At 40.8% G+C, this 24684-nt stretch overlaps 1 protein-coding gene across 1 annotated transcript in view; it reads right to left on the reverse strand.

Moving 5' to 3' along the window:
- The window catches only part of FBXO33 (F-box protein 33), a gene marked incomplete at both ends in the record, with an annotated part of 34183 nt that extends 12305 nt beyond the window's left edge, over positions 1-21878 (reverse strand). The window contains 2 exon segments of the mRNA XM_084240030.1: positions 21270-21725; positions 21727-21878. Coding sequence (XP_084096156.1) covers positions 21270-21725; positions 21727-21878 — 608 coding nt within the window.
- Positions 21879-24684: the final 2806 nt, after the last annotated feature.

Genomic DNA, 24684 nt, shown 5'->3' on the forward strand with positions numbered 1-24684 from the left:
GCCCCATGAGCTTGGTGGTGACTCTAAAAGGATTTGGATTTTAATAGAAGATGGGTCTGAGAAGAAGAGCATACATGATGAATATCTGAGTAGAAAAAGATTTATCTGGGTCTAGTGTTTTAGGTGATAAGTAATTTGGACGTGGGGAGAGCAAAGGAAAGGAAGACTCCTGTGTAGAGCATCACCTGCTTCTTCCTTTCTACTCTAGGTCCTACCTTATTAAGCCAACAGTTCATATGAGGGCCAGGCTTTGGAAAATTCTGAGGAATATTGGATTTACATGAAGCAGGAGAGTGAGAGAGGGGAAAAAAGGAAAAGAAAAAATTCAAGTGACTATACAGTAAGGGAAACTCGCAAGTTTCTGGGGCAATCAAAAGATGAACTAAAATTTATTTAAAGTCAGAGTGAACAGAATACTGCTTGTAAATACCAGGTGGTAAAGGAATTAATATAAAGTCATGATTCAGAAAACAAGCTATGCTTAAAACCCAATTATTTTTTTAAAGAATGCAAATCATTAACAAAAATGGAAGACAAAAAGTGTCAGTGAAAAATATTTTTTCATCACCCAAAGCAGTGATAGTGAAGGCAAAGATAATCACCTGGGACTACATTAAATTAAAGAGCTTCTGTACAGCAAAAGAGAGAGTATCCAAAACAAAGAGACACCCCACGGACTGGGAGAAAATTTTTGCACATAAACTAATGATAAAGGACTGATCACAAAAATCTACAAAAAGCTGATAAGACTCAACAAAAACAAAGTAAATAATCCAGTCAAAAAATAGGCAGAAGAGCTAAAAAGAAACTTCTTCAAAGAGGAAATGCAAATGGCCAATAGGTATCTGAAAAAATGTTCAACATCACTTGTAATTAGAGAAATTGCAAATTAAAACTACAATGAGATACCATCCCACACCAGTGAGAATGGCACATATTAAAAAAAAAAAAAAACTAGGCAACATGGCGGCGAGGAGACGCTGCGAGTAAGATCTCCCATTAAAAAAAATTAATAGGGAGGAAAAGCGGCAGGTCCCAGTGAGAACTGGGACACGGAAGATAAACGGACGACTCCAGCAAACTGCCCGAAGAAGAAAGTTGCCATAAAAGAGGTCGAGAAGGGAGGGAAGCGCAGAACCCTGCTCCCCTCCCCCGCCCACAGAGGCGGCACTCTCCGACCGGCAGAGACGAGGGAAACAACAAACCAAAACGCCCAACAAGAAAAACGGATGCAGCAAGCGGGACTGTGAGTGGAAAGGAACTATTTCAGCCACCACACCCCGTGAACGGGAGCTGAGGCGAACCCTGCAGGATCCACCGCGGAGGTGAGCTCCACACGCCATTAAAGAGAGCCCCGCCCACCAGGAGGAGACCAGCACCAGCACACAGCCCCGGCCGCAGGATGACTCCTGGAAGAACCAGAGGGGAACAGAGAAGCCCACCCAAGATGCCGGCAAGTCCCAACAACACAGTGTCCCAACGCATACGGCAAATTAGAAAACAGACAGTAGGGAAGAGAAGAACCACACGCAACCTAGCAACTCTCCAGAGAAAAAGCACACCACAAAAAGAAAGCCAGCCCCCAGATTGCAACGACAATAACTTGGAAGAATTTCTGAGCCTTCCAGAAAGAGAATTTAAAATTGCCGTGATTAAAAAACTGACAGAAGTCATAAAGGAAAACAATGATAAGGGAAAAATAATCAACGATCAGAAGAATGCAATTGAGTCCCTAGAGAGGGAAAACAATGGTCAGAAGAAAGAAATTGAGTCCCTAAAGAGGGAAGTAAAAGAAATGCAGGAGATCAAAGAATTAATGGAAGAACTAAAGAATTCTGGGAAAAGCAATGAAAGCAGAATAGATGAAATGGAAGAACGAATAAGTAATCTTGAAGACACAGAAATAAAAAGAACCAAAACAGAAAAGGAAAGAGAAGTACGAAGGAAAAAGAATGAAGAAAGACTTCGGGAACTATCTGACTCCATGAGGAAAGGAAATATAAGAGTTATAGGAATACCAGAAGGAGAGGAGAGAGATGTAGGAACAGAGAAAATATTCAAAGAGATAATTGAAGAGAACTTCCCAAATGTGAAGAAGGAGCTGAAAATTGATATACAAGAAGCAAGAAGAACACCAAACTTCCACGACGAAAGGAAAAATACAGCAAGACACATAATAGTAAAGCTCCCAAGAATCCAGGACAAGGAAAAAATAATGAAGCTGGCAAGAGGGAAGAAACAGATAACATTCAAAGGAAAACCAATCAGGCTGACATCAGACTTCTCCGAAGAAACACTACGGGCAAGGAGAGAGTGGAGGGACATAGTCAACAGACTCCAAGAAAACAGATGCCAACCAAGAATACTCTATCCCGCAAAGCTCTCCTTCCTCTTTGAAGAAAGAATATGGACCTTCCCAGACAAACAGAAACTCCGGAATTTCATTGCAACTAAACCCCCAATCCAAAAAATACTACAAGGAGTCCTAAAGCCAGAACCTCAGAGCGACGAATAACAATGAAAGAAGGCCAAAAAAAAAAAAAGTTATTAAAAGAATAAATAAATAAAATCAAAGGAAAGACAAACACAATGGCAAATACAGATGTTAACATATCAATATTAACTCTAAATGTAAATGGACTAAACTCTTCAATAAAAAGACACAGAGTTGCAGCCTGGATTAAGAAACAAAACCCAACCTTTTGCTGTCTCCAGGAAACACATTTAGCTACAAAAGATAAAAATAGGCTCAAAGTTAAAGGATGGAAAACAATCCTACAAGCAAATGGACCAAAAAAGAAAGCAGGAACAGCTATACTCATATCAGATAAAACAGATTTCAAACTCAAAAAGATAAAAAGAGACCCCAATGGTCACTACATTATGATCAAGGGGACAATACTTCAAGAAGAAATAACACTCATTAACATATACTCACCAAACGAAGGAGCACCAAAATATATCAGACAACTGTTGTCCTCTCTGAAAACAGACATCAGAGAAAACACATACGTAGTGGGAGACTTCAACACACCACTATCAACAATGGATAGATCAACAAGACAAAAAATAAGTAAAGAAACCAAAGCTCTAAATAAAGACCTAGAGCAATTGGGCTTAACAGACATCTATAGAACACTAAACCCCAAAAAAATGGAGTACACATTTTTCTCAAGCGCACACGGATCATTCTCCAGGATCGATCACATACTGGGGCACAAGACAAACATCAACAGATACACCAAGATTGAAATCATACCAACCATCTTTTCTGACCATGAAGGCATCAAACTAGAAATAAACCATAAAAAGAAGGCAAGGAACTTTCCTACCTCATGGAGATTAAAAACCACACTACTGGAAGACCATTGGACTAATGAGGAGATCAAAGAAGAAATTAAAAAATTTTTTGAATTGAACGACAAGGAGGACACCAATATCCTAAATGTATGGGATGCAGCAAAAGCAGTAATAAGAGGAAAATATATAGCAATAGAAGCTCACATCAAGAAACAAGAAAGAACGCAAAGAAACAACCTAATCTCGAAGCTCAAAGATCTAGAAAAAGAACAACAAAAAAACCCCAAAACCAGTAGAAGAAAAGAAATAATAAAAACCAAAGCAGAAATAAATGAAATTGAAACTAAAAAAACAATCCAAAAGATCAATGAAACCAAGAGCTGGTTCTTTGAAAAAATCAATAAAATAGACAAACCCCTAGCCAGGCTCACAAAGGAAAAAAGGGAGAAAGCACAAATAAACAGGATCATCAATGAAAGAGGAGAAATCACAACGGACACAGCAGAAATCAAAAGAATAATCAGTAACTACTATGAACAGTTATATGGAAACAAGTTTAACAATCTAGAGGAGATGGACAAATTCCTACAACTCTACAATCACCCAAAGCTAGATAAAGAAGAAATAGAACACCTAAACAGACCAATTACAATTAGCGAAATTGAAATGGTAATCAAAAACCTCCCCAAAAACAAAAGCCCAGGACCTGATGGATTTACAAATGAATTCTACCAAACATTCAGAGACGAATTAGTGCCTATCCTTCACAAACTCTTCCAAAAAATTGAGAAGGAAGGGACAATACCAAACACGTTCTATGAAGCCAACATTACACTAATACCAAAACCGAACAAGGACAACACAAAAAAGGAAAACTACAGGCCAATCTCCCTAATGAACACTGATGCAAAAATCCTCAATAAAATTTTAGCTATCAGAATCCAACAATGTATCCATAAGATAATTCACCACGACCAAGTTGGATTCATTCCAGGGGCACAAGGATGGTTTAACATCCGAAAATCAATCAACGTTATCCAACACATCAACAAAAAGAAATATAAAAACCATATGATAATATCAATAGATGCTGAGAAAGCTTTCGACAAAGTGCAACACCCATTCATGATAAAAGCCCTTGAAGTTCTTGGGATACAAGGAACATACCTCAACATCATAAAGGCCATCTATGACAAGCCAACAGCCAGTATCATTCTCAATGGTGAAAAGCTGAAAGCAATTCCATTAAGATCTGGAACAAGACAAGGATGTCCACTCTCACCACTGCTTTTCAATATAATACTGGAAGTCCTAGCCAGGGCAATAAGACAAGAGAAAGACATCCAAGGAATCCAAATAGGAAAAGAAGAAGTCAAACTATCACTATTTGCAGACGATATGATATTATACATAGAGAACCCCAAAAACTCCACAGAAAAGCTAATTCAACTCATCAATCAGTTCAGTAAAGTGGCAGGATACAAAATCAACACGCAAAAGTCAGTAGCCTTCCTATACACAAACAATAAATCTGAAGAAGAAGAAATCAAAAAGACCATCCCTTTTGTTATTGAAACAAAAAAAATCAAATATTTGGGAATAAATCTAACAAAAGAGGTAAAGGACCTATACAAAGAAAACTATAAAACACTGTTAAAAGAAATAGAAGAAGACACAAAGAAATGGAGAGACATCCCCTGCTCATGGATTGGAAGAATAAACATTATTAAAATGGCCATCCTTCCAAAAGCAATATACAGATTCAATGCTATTCCAATCAAAATTTCAATGTCATTCTTCAAAGAAATAGAACAATTATTGATGAAATTCATATGGAATCACAAAAAACCCCGAATAGCCAAAGCTCTCCTGAAAAAAAAAAGGGAATGGAGGCATCAGACTCCCAGACTTCAAACTATACTACAAAGCCATAATCATCAAAACCGCATGGTATTGGAACAAGAACAGACATACAGACCAATGGAATCGAATAGAAAATCCAGAAATAAACCCACAGGTTTATGGTCAACTAATCTTTGACAAAGGAGCAAAGACTATGCATTGGAGCAAAGAAAGTTTGTTCAATAAATGGTGCTGGGAAAACTGGGTCGCTACATGCAAAAGAATGAAGCTTGACCACCACCTCACACCATACACAAAAATCAACTCAAAATGGATTAAAGAACTAGACATAAGACCTGAAACCATAAAATATATAGAAGGAAATATAGGCGAAACACTACGTGATTTGCACATCAAAGACATCTTTACAGACACATCACCCAAAGCAGTGATAGTGAAGGCAAAGATAAACAGCTGGGACTATATCAAATTAAAGAGCTTTTGCACAGCAAAAGAGACAATAACAAAAACAAAGAGAAACCCCACCAACTGGGAGAACATTTTTGCACCCAACACTAATGATAAAGGACTGATCACAAAAATCTGCAAAGAGCTGATGAGTCTCAACAACAACAAAGAAAATAATCCAGTCAAAAAATGGGCAGAAGAGCTTAAAAGAAACTTCTCTGAAGAGGAAATGCAAATGGCCAACAGGCATATGAAAAAATGTTCAACATCACTTGTCATCAGGGAAATGCAAATCAAAACTACCATGAGATACCATCTTACACCAGTGAGAATGGCACATATTAAAAAAACTAGCAACAACAAATGTTGGCGAGGGTGTGGAGAAAAAGGAACTCTTCTGCACTGTTGGTGGGAGTGCAAACTGGTCCAACCACTGTGGAAAGCTGTGTGGAGATTTCTGGACCTACTAAACATAGAGCTTCCATATGACCCAGCAATTCCACTCCTAGGTATTTACCCAAAGGACACAGAAACATCAATTCCAAAGAACACCTGCACCCCTATGTTTATAGCAGCACTGGTTACAATAGCTAAGCTTTGGAAACAACCCAAATGCCCAAAAATAGATGACTGGATCAAGAAGATGTGGTACATATATACCATGGAATATTACTCAGCATTCAAAAAAGATAAACACATGCAATTTGCTGCAACATGGATGGCGCTGGAAGGGATCATGCTCAGCGAAATAAGCCAAAAAGAAAAAGAAAAATACCGGATGGTCTCACTCATAGCAGGAATCTAGAAAACTTAAATAAGGGACCAGGAAAATGAATAACTATAAGAAAGTGAAAATCAAAATCAACAAAAAACTATGAACCAGAGACACTTTTAGGGGGGCGGGGGCGGGAGGGGAGGGATTGGGGTCAGAATGGGGTCTGCAATTGTATGGGGAATATAACAATAAAATTTATAAAAAAAAAAAACAAAAAAAACCAGTAAGGAAGTTCATGTAAAGGCAGATTAATCTGAGAATATATTATTTCCTTTTAGTTCACAATCTTTTATTTCACAAGCCATGATTAATGGAGTGCCAAAATTAAAAATCTTATTTAAATGAAAAAAAAAAAAAAAAAACTAACAACAACAAATGCTGGCAAAGATGTGGAGAAAAAGGAACTCTCCTGTGCTGCTGATGGGAGTGCAAACTGGTCCAACCACTATGGAGAGCTGTGTGGAGATCCCTCAACCTGCTAAAGATGGAGCTTCCATATGATCCAGCATTCCCACTCCTAGGTATTTACCCAAAGGTCACAAAAACATTAATTCAAAAGGACACCTGTACCCCTATGTTTATAGCAGCACTATTGACAATAGCCAAGCTTTGGAAACAACCCAAATGCCCAAAAATAGATGATTGGATCAAGAAGATGTGGTACATATACACAATGGACTATTACTCAGCAATCAAAAAAGATAAACTCATGCAATTTGCAGCAACATGGATGGAGCAGAAGGGATCATGCTCAGTGAAATAAGCCAGAAAGAAAAAGAAAAATACCGGATGGTCTCCCTCATAGCAGGAATTTAGAAAACCTAAATAAGGGACCAGGAAAAAGACTATAATAAAGTAAAAATCAAAATTAACAAGCAACTATAAATCAGAGACACACTACTATGGGGAAGAGGGAGGAGGGAGTAGGATCAAAACAAGGGGGGTGGGAATTGTATGGGGACTATAATCAAGATGAAAATTCATACATTGTGCAAAAATGAAAAACGATATAAAAATATATAAAATTTAAAAAAGAAAAAATATTTTTGACATGTTTAATTAAAAATGCATTGTAATATTAACTGAAAAATTATGTCTAATTTTTTATTCTTACATTTACTTCTCAAAGTACCCCAGGAGAAATAAATACAGAATCATACTACTGATTACTTCCATTATTTCTACTCTGGTCCATAATATCACTGTCTCTTGCTTGTATACTGCAATAGTCTAATCCAGATTGTTGCTTCTACCCTTATCCTACTGCAAATTATTCCCAAAACCAGCTAGTTAGAATGTTCCTTTTGAAATATCAGATGATGTCACTCATTTGCTCAAATCCTTTTATAGTTTCTCATCTTACTCAGAGTAAAAATCATAGTCTTTAGAGCCTCCCTGGTGGTGCAAGGGGATAAGCACCGCACTATGAAGCAATCTGCAGACTCTGCAGCACGAGTTCGATCCCTGGCCGTCCAGGGAGCAAACCACATGGTGCAGCAGACTTCTCCTGACTTGCCCACAGCTCCCCTCAGCAGTGTGTACTTCGGTCAATCTGCCTGTTCTGTTCCCCACTCTGTCTCTGGTGAATCCTCTCATTCCCCGCATCTCTGGCCTGTACCCAAGCTCTTGTGTGCATAAATAAACAAATCTTAGGAAAAAAAATAAAATGCACTCTGTTTTAAAAAAATAAAAAATAAAGTCAAAGTCTTTACAAGAAACTAATGAGGGCCTATTGATTCCCATGTCATCTTTACCCTTACCTGGCCCACCTCTTATACATTTCCTGGCTGTCCTTGCAGTTTTAAACAGCTACTCCTCCACTTACTGCTACTTCCCCCCCAGGAATCACTTCCCAGAGAGAAACATGGCTTACTTTCTCACTCATTTCCAACCACTTCAGCAGCTGAGAGCTTCAACTTCCCTATTTTTTTTTTATTAAAGATTTATTTATTTTATACAAGAACCAGGTCAGAAGTGCAGGAGGGTGCGAGAATTCACCAGAGCCAGAATGGGGAACAGAACAGGCAGATGGACTGAAGACACTGCTGAGGGGAGCAGTGGGCGAGGCAGAGGTCTGCTGCGCCATGTGGGGTTCTCCCTGGCTGGCGGGGAATCGAACAAGCACTGCAGAGGCTGCGGACAGCTTTGTAGTGCGGTGCTCATCCACTGCGCCACTAGGGAGACCCCAACTTCCCTATTTTAAATGGCAACACTCATTCACTCATTCCTACCATATCATCTCCTTTCACTGCTTTTTTGCTTCAGAACATATACCACCAACTGTGATACTATATTTTCCTTATTTACTTTTGTCTTTTCCCAGTAGAACAAGCACTAATGGCAGGCCTTTTTTTTTTTTTTAACTGCAAGACACCAAATTGCTAGAACAGGAACTGGCATTCAGTAAGTTATCTGCGGAATAACAAACACTGGGTCTATTTAGGTATACCTCACACATGACAAATTTATGGTGCAGATCAGTTTCAAATTCAGGGTGTAGAATGTACACTAGGAATCTCTCTAAAATAACATTTTCCCACAAAAGTGAGAATTCTTTTCTCAAAACCTATGATTTGTACTTATTTTTCAACTAGATAGCTTTAATATTTCAGTTGCATGCAAGTATATTAAAAAAATTCCACTAAAAAGATATCCTGTTTTCGGATTAAGAATTTTTCTATGGCTCTTCGGGGGGCGGAGCAACATGGAGGCGAGGAGACCCTGCGAGTAAGATCTCCCATTAAAAAAAAGTTAATAGGGAGGAAAAGCGGCAGGTCCCAGTGAGAACTGGGACACGGAAGATAAACGGACAACTCCAGCAAACTGCCCGAAGAAGAAAGTGGCCATAAAAGAGGACCAGAAGGGAGGGAAGCGCAGAACCCTGCTCCCCTCCCCCGCCCACAGAGGCGGCACTCTCCGACCGGCAGAGAGGAGGGAAACAACAAACCAAAACGGCACACAAGAACAAAGGACGCAGCAAGCGGGACTGTGAGTGGAAAGGAACTATTGCAGCCACCACACCCCGTGAACGGGAGCTGTGGAGAACCCTGCAGGATCCGCCGCGGAGGTGAGCTCCAGGCGCCATTAAAGAGAGCCCCGCCCACCAGGAGGAGACCAGCACCAGCACACAGGCCGGCCGCCCGGTAAGCTTGCGCGGAAAGCGGCGCGCTGGAAAAGCAGACGTGGATCCGGATCGGATCGCAGCTGCCCAGGTCCCCGCGCCTGCGACCTAGGCTTGCGGGGAGATGCGCGGAGGCCCTCACTGAGTGAGCAGGAACAAGGCGCCCAGGCAGGGGAGCGGGATTCAAAAGGCGCCATTCCCGCGCCACTGATCTGGGCTACAGCCCGCGTCCTGGAACTGAGGGCTTTGGAACTGAGACCCGGGGCACGAAATTAGGGGCGTGGGGTCCCCACGACGGTGGGGCACAAGGCAGACACAGCACCCCAAAGCCGTTGAGGTGTACCCTACCATCCCCGCTCTGCTCCCTGTCCCACGGGGTGGAAAATCAGCTCCCCAAGGGCTCTAGGAGAGATCTCTGGCGCCACCTAGCGACTTGAAGCCAGCACAGGCTCCTGAGGGGCTAGTGGCCAGCTGGGGAGTTAGCCCACACTGGGCCCCTTCCGAACAAGTAGTCTGAGCCCACAGGGAGAGCGAGCACCCACAGCCGGGGCAGACCAGGCGCGCAGAAGAGTGTGCCTGAGACCAGACGCGCAGGGAGTGTGTCCCACATCACCATTTTGGAACAGGGACATTTCTTCAGTAAAGACTACCTGCAGAAGGCTTCCTCAGGAGCCAGAGGTGAGCGGGGGAAGTTCGCCCACGCCAGACCCCCTCTGGCCTGCAGTCCAAGCCCAGAGGGGGAGCAGGAACGCACCGCCGGGGCAGACCAGGCGCACAGGGGAGTGTGTCCCCACATCGGCATTTTAGAACAGGGACCTTTCTCCAGTAAAGACTGCTTGAAACTGACAGATGATTCCTGGAGGAACCAGAGGGGAGCAGAGAAGCCCACCCAAGATGCCGGCCAGTCCCAACAACACAGTGTCCCAACGCATACGGCAAATTAGAAAACAGACAGTAGGGAGGAGAAGAACCACACGCAACCTAGCAACTCTCCAGAGAAAAAGCACACCACAAAAAGAAAACCAGCCCCCAGATTGCAACGACAATAACTTGGAAGAATTTCTGAGCCTTCCAGAAAGAGAATTTAAAATTGCCGTGATTAAAAAACTGACAGAAGTCAAAGGAAAACAATGATAAGGGAAAAATAATCAACGATCAGAAGAATGCAATTGAGTCCCCAGAGAGGGAAAACAATGGTCAGAAGAAAGAAATTGAGTCCCTAAAGAGGGAAGTAAAAGAAATGCAGGAGATCAAAGAATTATTGGAAGAACTAAAGAATTCTGGGAAAAGCAATGAAAGCAGAATAGATGAAATGGAAGAACGAATAAGTAATCTTGATGACACAGAAATAAAAAGAACCAAAACAGAAAAGGAAAGAGAAGTACGAAGGAAAAAGAATGAAGAAAGACTTCGGGAACTATCTGACTCAATGAGGAAAGGAAATATAAGAGTTATAGGAATACCAGAAGGAGAGGAGAGAGATGTAGGAATAGAGAAAATATTCAAAGAGATAATTGAAGAGAACTTCCCAAATGTGAAGAAGGAGCTGAAAATTGATATACAAGAAGCAAGAAGAACACCAAACTTCCACGACGAAAGGAAAAATACAGCAAGACACATAATAGTAAAGCTCCCAAGAATCCAGGACAAGGAAAAAATAATGAAGCTGGCAAGAGGGAAGAAACAGATAACATTCAAAGGAAAACCAATCAGGCTGACATCAGACTTCTCCGAAGAAACACTACGGGCAAGGAGAGAGTGGAGGGACATAGTCAACAGACTCCAAGAAAACAGATGCCAACCAAGAATACTCTATCCCGCAAAGCTCTCCTTCCTCTTTGAAGAAAGAATATGGACCTTCCCAACAAACAGAAACTCCGGAATTTCATTGCAACTAAACCCCCACTCCAAAAAATACTACAAGGAGTCCTAAAGCCAGAACCTCAGAGGGACGAATAACAATGAAAGAAGGCCAAAAAAAAAAAAAAGTTATTAAAAGAATAAATAAATAAAATCAAAGGAAAGACAAACACAATGGCAAATACAGATGTTAACATATCAATATTAACTCTAAATGTAAATGGACCAAACTCTTCAATAAAAAGACACAGAGTTGCAGCCTGGATTAAGAAACAAAACCCAACCTTTTGCTGTCTCCAGGAAACACATTTAGCTACAAAAGATAAAAATAGGCTCAAAGTTAAAGGATGGAAAACAATCCTACAAGCAAATGGACCAAAAAAGAAAGCAGGAACAGCTATACTTATATCAGATAAAACAGATTTCAAACTCACAAAGATAAAAAGAGACCCCAATGGTCACTACATTATGATCAAGGGGACAATACTTCAAGAAGAAATAACACTCATTAACATATACTCACCAAACGAAGGAGCACCAAAATATATCAGACAACTGTTGTCCTCTCTGAAAACAGACATCAGAGAAAACACATACGTAGTGGGAGACTTCAACACACCACTATCAACAATGGATAGATCAACAAGACAAAAAATAAGTAAAGAAACCAAAGCTCTAAATAAGGACCTAGAGCAATTGGGCTTAACAGACATCTATAGAACACTAAACCCCAAAAAAACGGAGTACACATTTTTCTCAAGCGCACACGGATCATTCTCCAGGATCGATCACATACTGGGGCACAAGACAAACATCAACAGATACACCAAGATTGAAATCATACCAACCATCTTTTCTGACCATGAAGGCATCAAACTAGAAATAAACCATAAAAAGAAAGCAAGGAACTTTCCTACCTCATGGAGATTAAAAACCACACTACTGGAAGACCATTGGACTAATGAGGAGATCAAAGAAGAAATTAAAAAATTTTTTGAATTGAACGACAAGGAGGACACCAATATCCTAAATGTATGGGATGCAGCAAAAGCAGTAATAAGAGGAAAATATATAGCAATAGAAGCTCACATCAAGAAACAAGAAAGAACGCAAAGAAACAACCTAATCTCGAAGCTCAAAGATCTAGAAAAAGAACAACAAAAAACCCCAAAACCAGTAGAAGAAAAGAAATAATAAAAACCAAAGCAGAAATAAATGAAATTGAAACTAAAAAAACAATCCAAAAGATCAATGAAACCAAGAGCTGGTTCTTTGAAAAAATCAATAAAATAGACAAACCCCTAGCCAGGCTCACAAAGGAAAAAAGGGAGAAAGCACAAATAAACAGGATCATCAATGAAAGAGGAGAAATCACAACGGACACAGCAGAAATCAAAAGAATAATCAGTAACTACTATGAACAGTTATATGGAAACAAGTTTAACAATCTAGAGGAGATGGACAAATTCCTACAACTCTACAATCACCCAAAGCTAGATAAAGAAGAAATAGAACACCTAAACAGACCAATTACAATTAGCGAAATTGAAATGGTAATCAAAAACCTCCCCAAAAACAAAAGCCCAGGACCTGATGGATTTACAAATGAATTCTACCAAACATTCAGAGATGAATTAGTGCCTATCCTTCACAAACTCTTCCAAAAAATTGAGAAGGAAGGGACAATACCAAACACGTTCTATGAAGCCAACATTACACTAATACCAAAACCGAACAAGGACAACACAAAAAAGGAAAACTACAGGCCAATCTCCCTAATGAACACTGATGCAAAAATCCTCAATAAAATTTTAGCTCTCAGAATCCAACAATGTATCCATAAGATAATTCACCACGACCAAGTAGGATTCATTCCAGGGACACAAGGATGGTTTAACATCCGAAAATCAATCAACGTTATCCAACACATCAACAAAAAGAAATATAAAAACCATATGATAATATCAATAGATGCTGAGAAAGCTTTCGACAAAGTGCAACACCCATTCATGATAAAAGCCCTTGAAATTCTTGGGATACAAGGAACATACCTCAACATCATAAAGGCCATCTATGACAAGCCAACAGCCAGTATCATTCTCAATGGTGAAAAGCTGAAAGCAATTCCATTAAGATCTGGAACAAGACAAGGATGTCCACTCTCACCACTGCTTTTCAATATAATACTGGAAGTCCTAGCCAGGGCAATAAGACAAGAGAAAGACATCCAAGGAATCCAAATAGGAAAAGAAGAAGTCAAACTATCACTATTTGCAGACGATATGATATTATACATAGAGAACCCCAAAAACTCCACAGAAAAGCTAATTCAACTCATCAATCAGTTCAGTAAAGTGGCAGGATACAAAATCAACACGCACAAGTCAGTAGCCTTCCTATACACAAACAATAAATCTGAAGAAGAAGAAATCAAAAAAACCATCCCTTTTGTTATTGAAACAAAAAAAAATCAAATATTTGGGAATAAATCTAACAAAAGAGGTAAAGGACCTATACAAAGAAAACTATAAAACACTGTTAAAAGAAATAGAAGAAGACACAAATGGAGAGACATCCCCTGCTCATGGATTGGAAGAATAAACATTATTAAAATGGCCATCCTATCAAAAGCAATATACAGATTCAATGCTATTCCCATAAAAATTTCAATGTCATTCTTCAAAGAAATAGAACAATTATTGATGAAATTCATATGGAATCACAAAAAACCCCGAATAGCCAAAGCTCTCCTGAAAAAAAAAGAAGGGAATGGAGGCATCACACTCCCAGACTTCACACTATACTACAAAGCCATAATCATCAAAACTGCATGGTATTGGAACAAGAATAGACATACAGACCAATGGAATCGAATAGAAAACCCAGAAATAAACCCACAGATTTATGGTCAACTAATCTTTGACAAAGGAGCAAAGACTATGCATTGGAGCAAAGAAAGTTTGTTCAATAAATGGTGCTGGGAAAACTGGGTCGTTACATGCAAAAGAATGAAGCTTGACCACTACCTCACACCATACACAAAAATCAACTCAAAATGGATTAAAGAACTAGACATAAGACCTGAAACCATAAAATATATAGAAGGAAATATAGGCGAAACACTACGTGATTTGCACATCAAAGACATCTTTACAGGCATATCACCCAAAGCAGTGATAGTGAAGGCAAAGATAAACAGCTGGGACTACATCAAATTAAAGAGCTTCTGCACAGCAAAAGAGACAATAACAAAAACAAAGAGAAACCCCACCAACTGGGAGAACATTTTTGCACCCAACACTAATGATAAAGGACTGATCACAAAAATCTGCAAAGAGCTGATGAGACTCAACAACAACAAAGAAAATAATCCAGTCATAAAATGGGCAGAAGAGCTAAAAAGAAACTTCTCTGAAGAGGAAATGCAAATGGCCAACAGGCATATGAAAAAATGTTCAACATTACTTGTCATCAGGGAAATGCAAATCAAAACTACCATAAGATACCATCTTACACCAGTGAGAATGGCACATATTTAAAAAACTAGCAACAACAAATGTTGGCGAGGGTGTGGAAAAAAAGGAACTCTTCTGCACTGTTGGTGGGAGTGCAAACTGGTCCAACCACTGTGGAAAGGTGTGTGGAGATTTCTGGACCTACTAAACATAGAGCTTCCATATGATCCAGCAATTCCACTCCTAGGTATTTATCCAAAGGACACAGAAACATCAATTCCAAAGAACACCTGCACCCCTATGTTTATAGCAGCACTGTTTACAATAGCTAAGCTTTGGAAACAACCCAAATGCCCAAAAATAGATGACTGGATCAAGAAGATGTGGTACATATATACCATGGAATATTACTCAGCATTCAAAAAAATAAACACATGCAATTTGCAGCAACATGGATGGCGCTGGAAGGGATCATGCTCAGCGAAATAAGCCAAAAAGAAAAAGAAAAATACCGGATGGTCTCACTCATAGCAGGAATCTAGAAAACTTAAATAAGGGACCAGGAAAATTGAATAACTATAAGAAAGTGAAAATCAAAATCAACAAAAAACTATGAACCAGAGACACTTTTAGGGGGGCGGGGGCGGGAGGGGAGGGATTGGGGTCAGAATGGGGGGGCTGCAATTGTATGGGGAATATAACAATAAAATTTATAAAAAAAAAAGAATTTTTCTATGAACTAAATAACCATCAATTTTTTTGATAGCCTTTATTAAAAAACTACACATATATTGTAGGTTAAAGTGGGTTAGTTTGGACAAATCTTCAAAAACAGTATTAACCACCTATGGGCCCAAGAAATGCTCTTCAATGTCTAAATGCAGGATAAAAATCTTTCATCTTTTTTCTGAATTTCTGTTGGACTATTAATTATAACAGACCATATCTTGGTCACATGACCTTGTTTTCTTTCTGTGGAACAGTACTGGGGAACTTTTTATGTTGCAATAAATTTAGTAAGTTTCCTTTGATTTTGGAGATCCAAACTTATTTCTTTGTTATAATAACCACCATCAGTAAAGAAAACACAAACTGCAACCACCTTAAAGTTAATATAGCTAAGTCTAACTAATATGGAAAAAGGGACTACATAAGAACTTGGTATTTCAAAGATGCTCTAAAAGGTTAAAATTTTCCCCAAAGTTGTAAATGACCTCATTAAATATAATTCTTTGCTTTTCTAAATAAAGTCTAAAAAAATCTATATCACTATATGAAATTCTTTCAGGTCCATTCTATTCCTAGCCCATGTTCAGTCTATCAAGTGTGTTTATATCCACATATCACTTTTGATAAGGTATTTTCTCTTCTCTCAAATACTAATAAATGACCACAGCCAAATCAAACAAAGCACACACTTCAGAGAAATGTCTGAACTTTCTGCCATGATGGAAAAGCTCTATTCTATGCTGTCCAATATGGTAGCCACTATCCACAAACGGCTATTGAGCATGTGAAAAGTGACAAGCGTGACTATCATAATCTTTAATTTTACTTAATTAAAATTTTGATAGCTATATGTGACTAGGAGGTACCATATTGAACAGTACAGCTTCCTTCAGAGACCAGAAGTTATTCAGAAGCCTATAGTATTCCTTACTAGCTTATTAGCATCCATGAACTAAAAGTGATTTTTTTTAGAATTTGCTTCAAAAACTACTTAATTACCATCTAAGAATTACCATCATCCTCAAATTCCAGAGACTACACTAAAAAGGCATATTTAAATAAGATCAACATTTAAAACTGATATTTAACTTGCTATTAAAAGGTGATTTTAATAGTACTAGGGGCAAGAAAACTGACTTTTACAGAGAACTGATGAAAAATATTTGATTCTTCCCTTTTATCTATATCTACATGGCAAATCCTCTTGGCTCTAATTCCCAAATATATTCCACATCCATCCACTGTTCTTCATCACCACTATCTCTGTCATACTGCAAGCTACTCTCACCTTTTCCTCATTTGCATGGTTCTGCCATAAGTTCTTTCCTATTGTTTCAACAGAACAAAATTTTGTCTTTGTTACATAGTCATCTTTTATTTTTACAACCAAAATACTCTTTCATTTGCTTATTTATTTCTGTCTGTCTTTCTTCTCTAGGATGTTGACTCTATGGGAACAGGGAGCTTGTCTTCATGGCTTGGCTCATAGTAGGATCTCAATATTTAGAGGGAAAAACCCCTAGTTTTTTGTAACTATCACCATAGGTTCTATATCAACTGATCAATTTAGGTAAATTTTTTCAAGGCTGCCTCAGAGCTAATACATTAAAATGTAATTATTTCACTCAAAAGTTGCTCTGAAATTCATTATCACAGAAGAAAATACTATTTTATATTTACCATTAATAACCTTGTGTTGAGTTTTATGTTCTATACTCTACCCATTAGTTCTCAATCATTGTAAGAAAGTACCTTCAGACTAGAGAAAGCTCTAATTCCTCTCAGCAGCTCTCCCAGGTGGTTAGTTTCTTAAGCAGGTAAACTTCTCCTCCCTTCTCAATGACCTTGAGGTAATCCCTATGGAACCACTTTAAGTAGTTTTAAAGTAAGGTGTTTGTTGCGTATGTATCATGTCTCCTTGTCTTCTCTATATGCGAGCACTCCTTGTCAGAGTCCCAATATATTTTACTACATACTGTAAATGAGCTTCTTTAAGCAAATAATAAAAGCTCTCAAAAGTGAAATTGACATAATAATGTGTATTTATTACACTATGGTGAAAAAATATTTCACAAAAAATAAGGCGGAGGGTTGATGGGGATAACACCAAGGCATTTCTTATATTTTAGATAGTAATATAAAATATCCGAAGAATTTTTAACCTATTTCAAAATGCATTTTTTAAATGGCCTTATCAGTTACCAGGTCTTGGCAGACTGATGATACAAAATTAAGACTCTCCTCCATTGAGCATGCCAAATCAACAAGCCCAAATTAAGAATTATTAATAGACCCTTGTAGAAGGAATATAAGTAGGTATACTCATGAAATGCTTTTCTAACAAAAGCAGTTAGAGTTGTAAATCAGAATTTTAACATGAACATCACCTCATTCAAAATCTCTCCGACTTGTAGCAGTATTCATCTTTTAAAAAAAGCACTGATCCTAATTTAGTACTTCATCCAAAAATAAGCTTACACAAACTATTCAGAAAAGCATAAAGCAGATAATGACAATGTACCTATGCCTACTCTTTAAGAACAGGTATTTTTCGTGACCGAATATATTGTCATAAGTCTTATTGTCCATGAACTTTAATTTTTTCCTAGGAGTCTGCAATACAGTATTTCAACCGACAATACAATTTGTTGCAGAACAACTTAGCGATTCGGCCTCCTTAACTTACAATACAGTTGTATGGTCATTGTATTTTGGTTGTACTGGTCATCAAGAAGGCTGGTATTCTAGATCTCTGTAGAGAAAGGAGCTTCATAATCTGGAAGACTGTGTTTTATTGACTTGATCTTCCTCAGTTGTTTCTAACATCTAAGATACCAGTAAGGTGGCTGGCCGATAGTCACTCAGAGAATACATGTGTAAAGGAAACTCACTAATCAAGTAAAACAAAATGCCAATTATCCTCTTAGAACAGGAAACAGCACACACGAAAAGTTCCAATAATTCAAGGTTATAACTTTAGTGCTTTTCCTGAGGGACATGATAATAACTGGAATACAATGAAATGACAGTCAGAATTTTATGAATGATATAAAGGAATTCAACATAAAACATGGAAACATTAAGTTTATGACCTGGTAGGTTTTATATTTCCATTTTCTGTGATTTCTGACATAAATCATACAGAAGCACTGTAAATTTAACTTGTAAATGCAAAGAACAATGTCAAATATTCTCATTAGTTATTAAAATTTATGGTTTTAGAAAACGTTTAATGAAGTTGTTTGCTGTCTTCATAAACCTCAGTCCACAATTTATGTAATTACAGAAGGAATAAGAGGCTTTATCAGTTGCTGAATAAGCAATTCTGCTTAAAACATTTTCAAATTTGCTAAAATCAAAAATATTACTAGTTTCATTTATGTTTTTAACATGCATACCAATACTGCCAATATTACCACAATATCTGAAGATGTTTTCCAAAAAAAGGGTAACTTGCTTCCAAACATATATTTAAAAAATCCCTTTCAGATATCAGCAAATCATATATGTAATGACATTACACTTTAATTTCAGATATACACAGTGAAAATGCCATCAAATAGCACTACAAATGGCACCATCCCTACAGAAGATGACAAGAAAACATTAAAAGCAGAATGACAGTATGTTGTATTTGTAAGAAGTGAAACAGACTCAAAAGGATATAGAGTGGGGCCTCCCTGGTGGCGCAAGGGGTTAAGATGCTACCTGTGAAGCTATCCACAGTCACTGCAGTGCAAGTTCGATCCCCAGCCAGGGAGCTACCCACATGGTGCAGCAGAACTCTCGAGACTCGCCTGCTGCTCCCCTCAGCAGTGTATTTCTGTCGATCTGCCTGTTCTGCTCCCCACTCTGTGTCTGGTGAATCCTTTCACCGCCCCACTCCAAACTCTGGCCTGTACCCTAGTTCTTGTATGCATAAATAAATCTTAAAAAAAAAAAAAAGGATATGGAGTTACCTTATAGACAGTAGATTGGGATGCTAATAAAAGTGGTAGTTATATATATATTTTTTGTCAATTATACCTCAATAAAGCTGGAAAAAAATAAAAATGATGAGAACAGGAGAGAAGGAAATATCAAAGGGAAGATGTGATTCACCACTACTTTGCTTTTACAAAGTTATCTAACCAAAGTTACACAACACTTAAAAGGAATTAGGCACTGAGTATGTTTTCACTTGGACCAAAGGCACACATTTTTGGGTGGTTGTTAAATAGTGCTATCTGATCTTAGAACAGAAAAATCTAATTGGTATTCTTTGATTTCACTATTGACACGTATTACATGCCCAATGACAATCTTTTTAACTTCTGGTCAATTGGTCCTCTAGTCATATATTCAATTATGAGTCTTCAATCTGATCAAGCCGCATGTATATTCTTTCCAGCCACATAAAATCAAAGTAAGGAAATGGAACAGCCTGGTGTGAAAAGGTGGGGAAATACACAGACCACAGAACTATATGCTTATCTCCTGCTATTAATTCTCTCTTCTGCCCTTTTGATTCAAACACAGAATTAAGAATGTGCATACCACCTAGCATTAAACTTGGGCCAGCTATCAACCCTATTCAACACAATGCAAGATGTTCAACATGATGGAGAACAAGATAGTGTACAGCAATATGCACCTCACTTGATCTTGTTAAATGTCAGTTCTCTAAAATGGGACAATAAGAGCAGCACAGCCTAACTCACAGGGTCACTTAAATGGGTCAAATAAGATAGTTAATATGAAAGTACTTGTAAATTGCTAAATTATTATTATGTAAGTTACTCCTTTTCTTCCAACTCAGTTTAACTGCAAGGTAAGTTAGAGTATCTAGATACAAAAAATCTAAATAAAAAGGATTTTGAAAAGAATGATAGACATAAAGGAATACACTGATTAGGATACTGTGTCAGGACACGGGAAGTTAGTCCCAGAATTACAGGAAAGTTTTGATGCAAAACTAGGACTGTTACATTACATGCTTACCTTCTGCACACACAGGGCAGTTCCCCCAAAACACACACAAACACCAAGCTGTACCGGGCTGCTTTTTGGTGAATCATGGGTATAAGCTGAATGTGAAGCTGCGTGGGGAGAGATTCCCAAGCCTGCCGATCAGGCTCTTCCTCAACCCCTTTAACAACACTCCTACTCCTCACGCCTGGCGCAATTAATTAAAACTATTCCAGGTAAGAAAATGGCTGTCAAAGATTCCTTTTAGAAAGAGACACCAGTAACATACCTCTGCTTCCCCACTACTGTATTTTTGAATGCACAGGTTCAGAGTCAGAAAAAAAGAGGTTATGTTTTATTTATTCTGAGATTCACTCATGGGCCTCACCCTCCAAACTTCAGCATTCCCATTCCTAACATGAAGAGGGACGGAGCCTGTCAGTCCATCCTACCATCACCGAGAGGATGAATGAGAGAGTCCCTGGAAGGCGCGGGGAAGGGGTGGGGAGGAGTGTTTGATAAACACCAAGTCCATCACTGTGTATAAAGCATTATGATGTGTCCCGTTATGCCCTCTCGCTTCAAGGAAATTGCCTGATTAGACCTGACGCGCCGCCCCCACCTCCCCGTCACCCAAGAAAGCAACACAGAAGAGGGTCGGGAATATTCGCACAGAATCTATTTCCGAGCTGGAGGAAGGAGGCGGCCCAGCGACCCAGGAAGGGTGGGGGTTGGGGGAAGGAGGTCGGAAGGTGGGTCCACACAAACCTACCTGTTGTTCCGGATGCTGACCAGCACGCACAGCACCAGCTCCAAGTAGGTGCGCAGCACTTCCAGCCAACGCGTTGAGAGCTGGAGGGCCTCGACTTCTTCTCCGCCAGTCCCGGTGTCGGCGCCGCTTCCGTCCCCCGGGCCTCCGCCGCCGCCGCTCAGGTAATTCTCGGCAGCGAACTCAACGCGCAGCTCTCGCACGAACCAGCCGCACTTGCGCATAAGGAATTCGAGCCGAGGCTGCTCCACGGGCGAGACGCGGAGGCAGATGCGGAGCTGGGGCCACAGGGCCGGGTAGAAGAGGCACTCACGCCAGTGCGAGCAGGAGGCCGAGGCCCGCAGCCGGTCGGGCGCCGGCAGGAAGGAGAAGATGTGCACGATCAGCTCGCTGGGCAGCGACGCGGCGCCCGCCGCCTGCCCGCACAGAGCCATCCGGCCCCGCCGCCGGCCGCCGGCTCGGCCGCCCCCGCAGTCCCCGGAGCAGCCCCCGCAGCCGTCGCAGCTGCTGCAAGCGCAGCCGCTGCCGCCGCCACCGCGCCACCCGGGCGGCCCCGGCTCGGGTTCGAGCTCCCGGCGGTCGGGGCTGCGGCACTGACAAGAACAACAACATCAATGACAAGGAAGAAGGGGGCGGAACCGTCGTGGGTCTCGGCGGAACCAAGTGCCGCACACGTTGCTGAGAGGGGGAAAGGCCTGTGCGAGGGCAGCCTCCTGAGAGCCAGCCTCTGGCCTCCCCCGCGATACTCACGCCCGTCCGAGGCCTTCCCAAATTCGGTCACTTCCCCAACCCTCGCTGGTGTGGTTGAGGAGCCCGGAAGCGGGAGCGCTTCTCACAAGGAAACGGCAGGACTCCCCGCGCCCGGGGAGGAAGGCAAAGCAGTGGTAGGAGCTGAGTTTGACGTCGCGGGCGGTGGGAGGAGCCCAGCGCCGGGGAACGCGACTTCCGGAAAAGAGCGCCGGGTTGCCGGTAGGGCCTGGAGGCGCGGCACGTGACGCTGACGCTGACGCACGCAGCCGGCGCCGCGCGACGGGGCGGGGCCGGAGCCGGAGCCGGAGCCGGAGCCGGGGCGGGGCCGGCGGAGAGGATGGAGGATGCTGCCCGGGCGCCCCCTCGCGCCTCTGAGCGGCAGCTGTGGCCCGCCGAGTCTGTAAGTGGGTGAAGTCGGGCGCTCAGGTGGTGGGAGGGGCCGAACTCGGCTTCGAAGGCGCGAGGGCGGTGGCGCTTCTGAGTTGCGGGGCTGAGGACTGAGCCGTCGTGCCCGTACGCAGGGTGTTTCTCGCCGTCCCGCCTGCCCAGCGTGTTGTTACGAGTTTTTAAGGAGCCGCTCGCGGGGCGCGCACGCTGTCGAGGGGCCGCCCGGCCGGCCTGGGTCGGCGGTGGAGACGCGAGGGGTCGGGCAGCCGGGAGGCCGGACTCTGGTCGAAATGGACCTTCTTCCGGGCGGACCAAGCACTTAGATCTTCGCGCCAGGTGTCGGGGAAGGCGTGGAGATGGCGCCCCCCCCCCCCCCCTTTGGAGTTAGATGCAGAGGGGAGGGGAAAAGGCTGTAAGTTCTGCTGGTTGAGTGATTATCCGCTTTTTCTCCACGCTGTGAGGGAGGCTCGCAGTTCCCGGTTGTGAGGTTAAAGGACCTTTGTTGAAAAGAAGCTGATGGTTATGGTCAAGGCTTTATCTTGGCGTCCTTAACTTGGGACAGGGATTTTTTCCAAAGTGCCCCTTAACTTCATCACCACCTGCGAAGTAGGTAACTAGTTGTAAGGGGCGGTGAAGTCAGAAAGGGGTAGGCGATTTTATGTAATAATTGAGGATTGCTCTAGTGAGGCTATCGCTTCAAAGCCTTGAGTGTGATCTTGAAGCAGCCTTGTTCTCTTGCGATAAGCGCCAAGAAAATGTTCTATGAGATATTTCTGGCCCTTTGAGGGCAAAACTTCCCATTTATGCTGCTTTGATGCCTTTTAGTGCCTTGTTGCTACCATATTGCCGGGCAATTTTGCGTTACTACCTTTCAGTTCTCTTCAATTCAGTGACTTAAAAAAAGCTGGTATTCGTCGTCTGTCACTTCCCTGAATCTGTTGTATGTAGTTGTTGTTATGGCTTTTTGACAAATTATGAACATTATGAAAACAGTGAATTAGGAAGTTGAGACATTTAAAGTTTTCATAAATTAGTTGAAGTATTTTGAAGTCAACTAGCTATCGACGTCTATGTCTTCCACTTCTAAATTCTTCAGTGTGTGCCTATGTAAAACATATTACTATTTAACTGAAATATCATGCTTAAGGTGAACAGTAGCTTTTTAATGTATTCTAATATTCCTTGTTCATACTTATCCAGTTATCTCCCAAATGTTTTTTACAGCTGTCTTGTCCAAATTAGGATCCAACTAAGGACCCTACTTGATTTTGGATTTGTATTTCAAGTCTCTTTTACTCTGTAATAGTCACCGCCCCCCACCTCTTTTTTCCCCCTTCTGATTTGTCAAAGACACCAGGCCTATCCTCCTGTGTAATGACCTATATCTCATTTTCTGAGATTATTCTATTGGTGTTTAGCTTACTCCTCTAGTGCCTGCATTTCCAGTAAACCTAGACACTAATGCTAGACTTGATTAGGTTGGTGATTACCCTCCCTGTAAAGTTCTTTTTTGGGGGGCCTCCCTGGTGGCGCAAGGGGTTAAGCACCACACTGTGAAGTAATATGCAGCCCTTGCAGCACGAGTTCGATCCCTGGCCGGCCAAGAAGCAACCCACATTGCATAACAGACCTCTCCTGTCTCGCTCACTGCTTCCCTCAGCAGTGTATTTCAGTCAGTCTGCCTGTTCTCCCCATTCAGTCTCTGGTGAATCCTCTCACCCCCACCCCACCATCTCTGCCCTGTACCCCAGTTCTTGTATGCATAAATAAATAAATCTTTAACAGAAAAAGGTTCTTTATTTTGTTTCCCCCTTAAAACAAGTAATCCGAGGGTTTTTTTATTGGGGGGGGGTACTGTTTCCTACAATGGCCAACTCTCCTATTAACCATTCATTTAATGGCCTTAGCAACAGTTGACAATCCTGACTGCATTACAAGTTTATCTACATTTATTTGCTTTCTTCTGTAAAGTAGAAGGTTTCTTTCAGAAACTAACAACATTTAATTATATGAACATATAACTCCTTTTGCAAAGGCTGAAAAATGTGCTTAGCTCTTTTGATTACCAATTTGAAAGTAAGTTTTATGGTATCACAGTGACAGGTAAGTTTTCTAGCTTTCAGAAATTTTTTTTTTGTTCTCAAATTTTGATGCTTCCAGAACACTTAAAGAAATCCATGTAATTATTATAATTTTTAAAATTCCTTGTGCCCTTTTAGTAGATGTAACACTGAATTAGATGGGTGGGTGAGGCTGGATTTTCACCTTTTATGTTTTTTGC

This window comes from Talpa europaea (assembly GCF_964194135.1).
Source record: "Talpa europaea genome assembly, chromosome: 8".
Taxonomy (NCBI): Eukaryota; Metazoa; Chordata; class Mammalia; order Eulipotyphla; family Talpidae; genus Talpa; species Talpa europaea.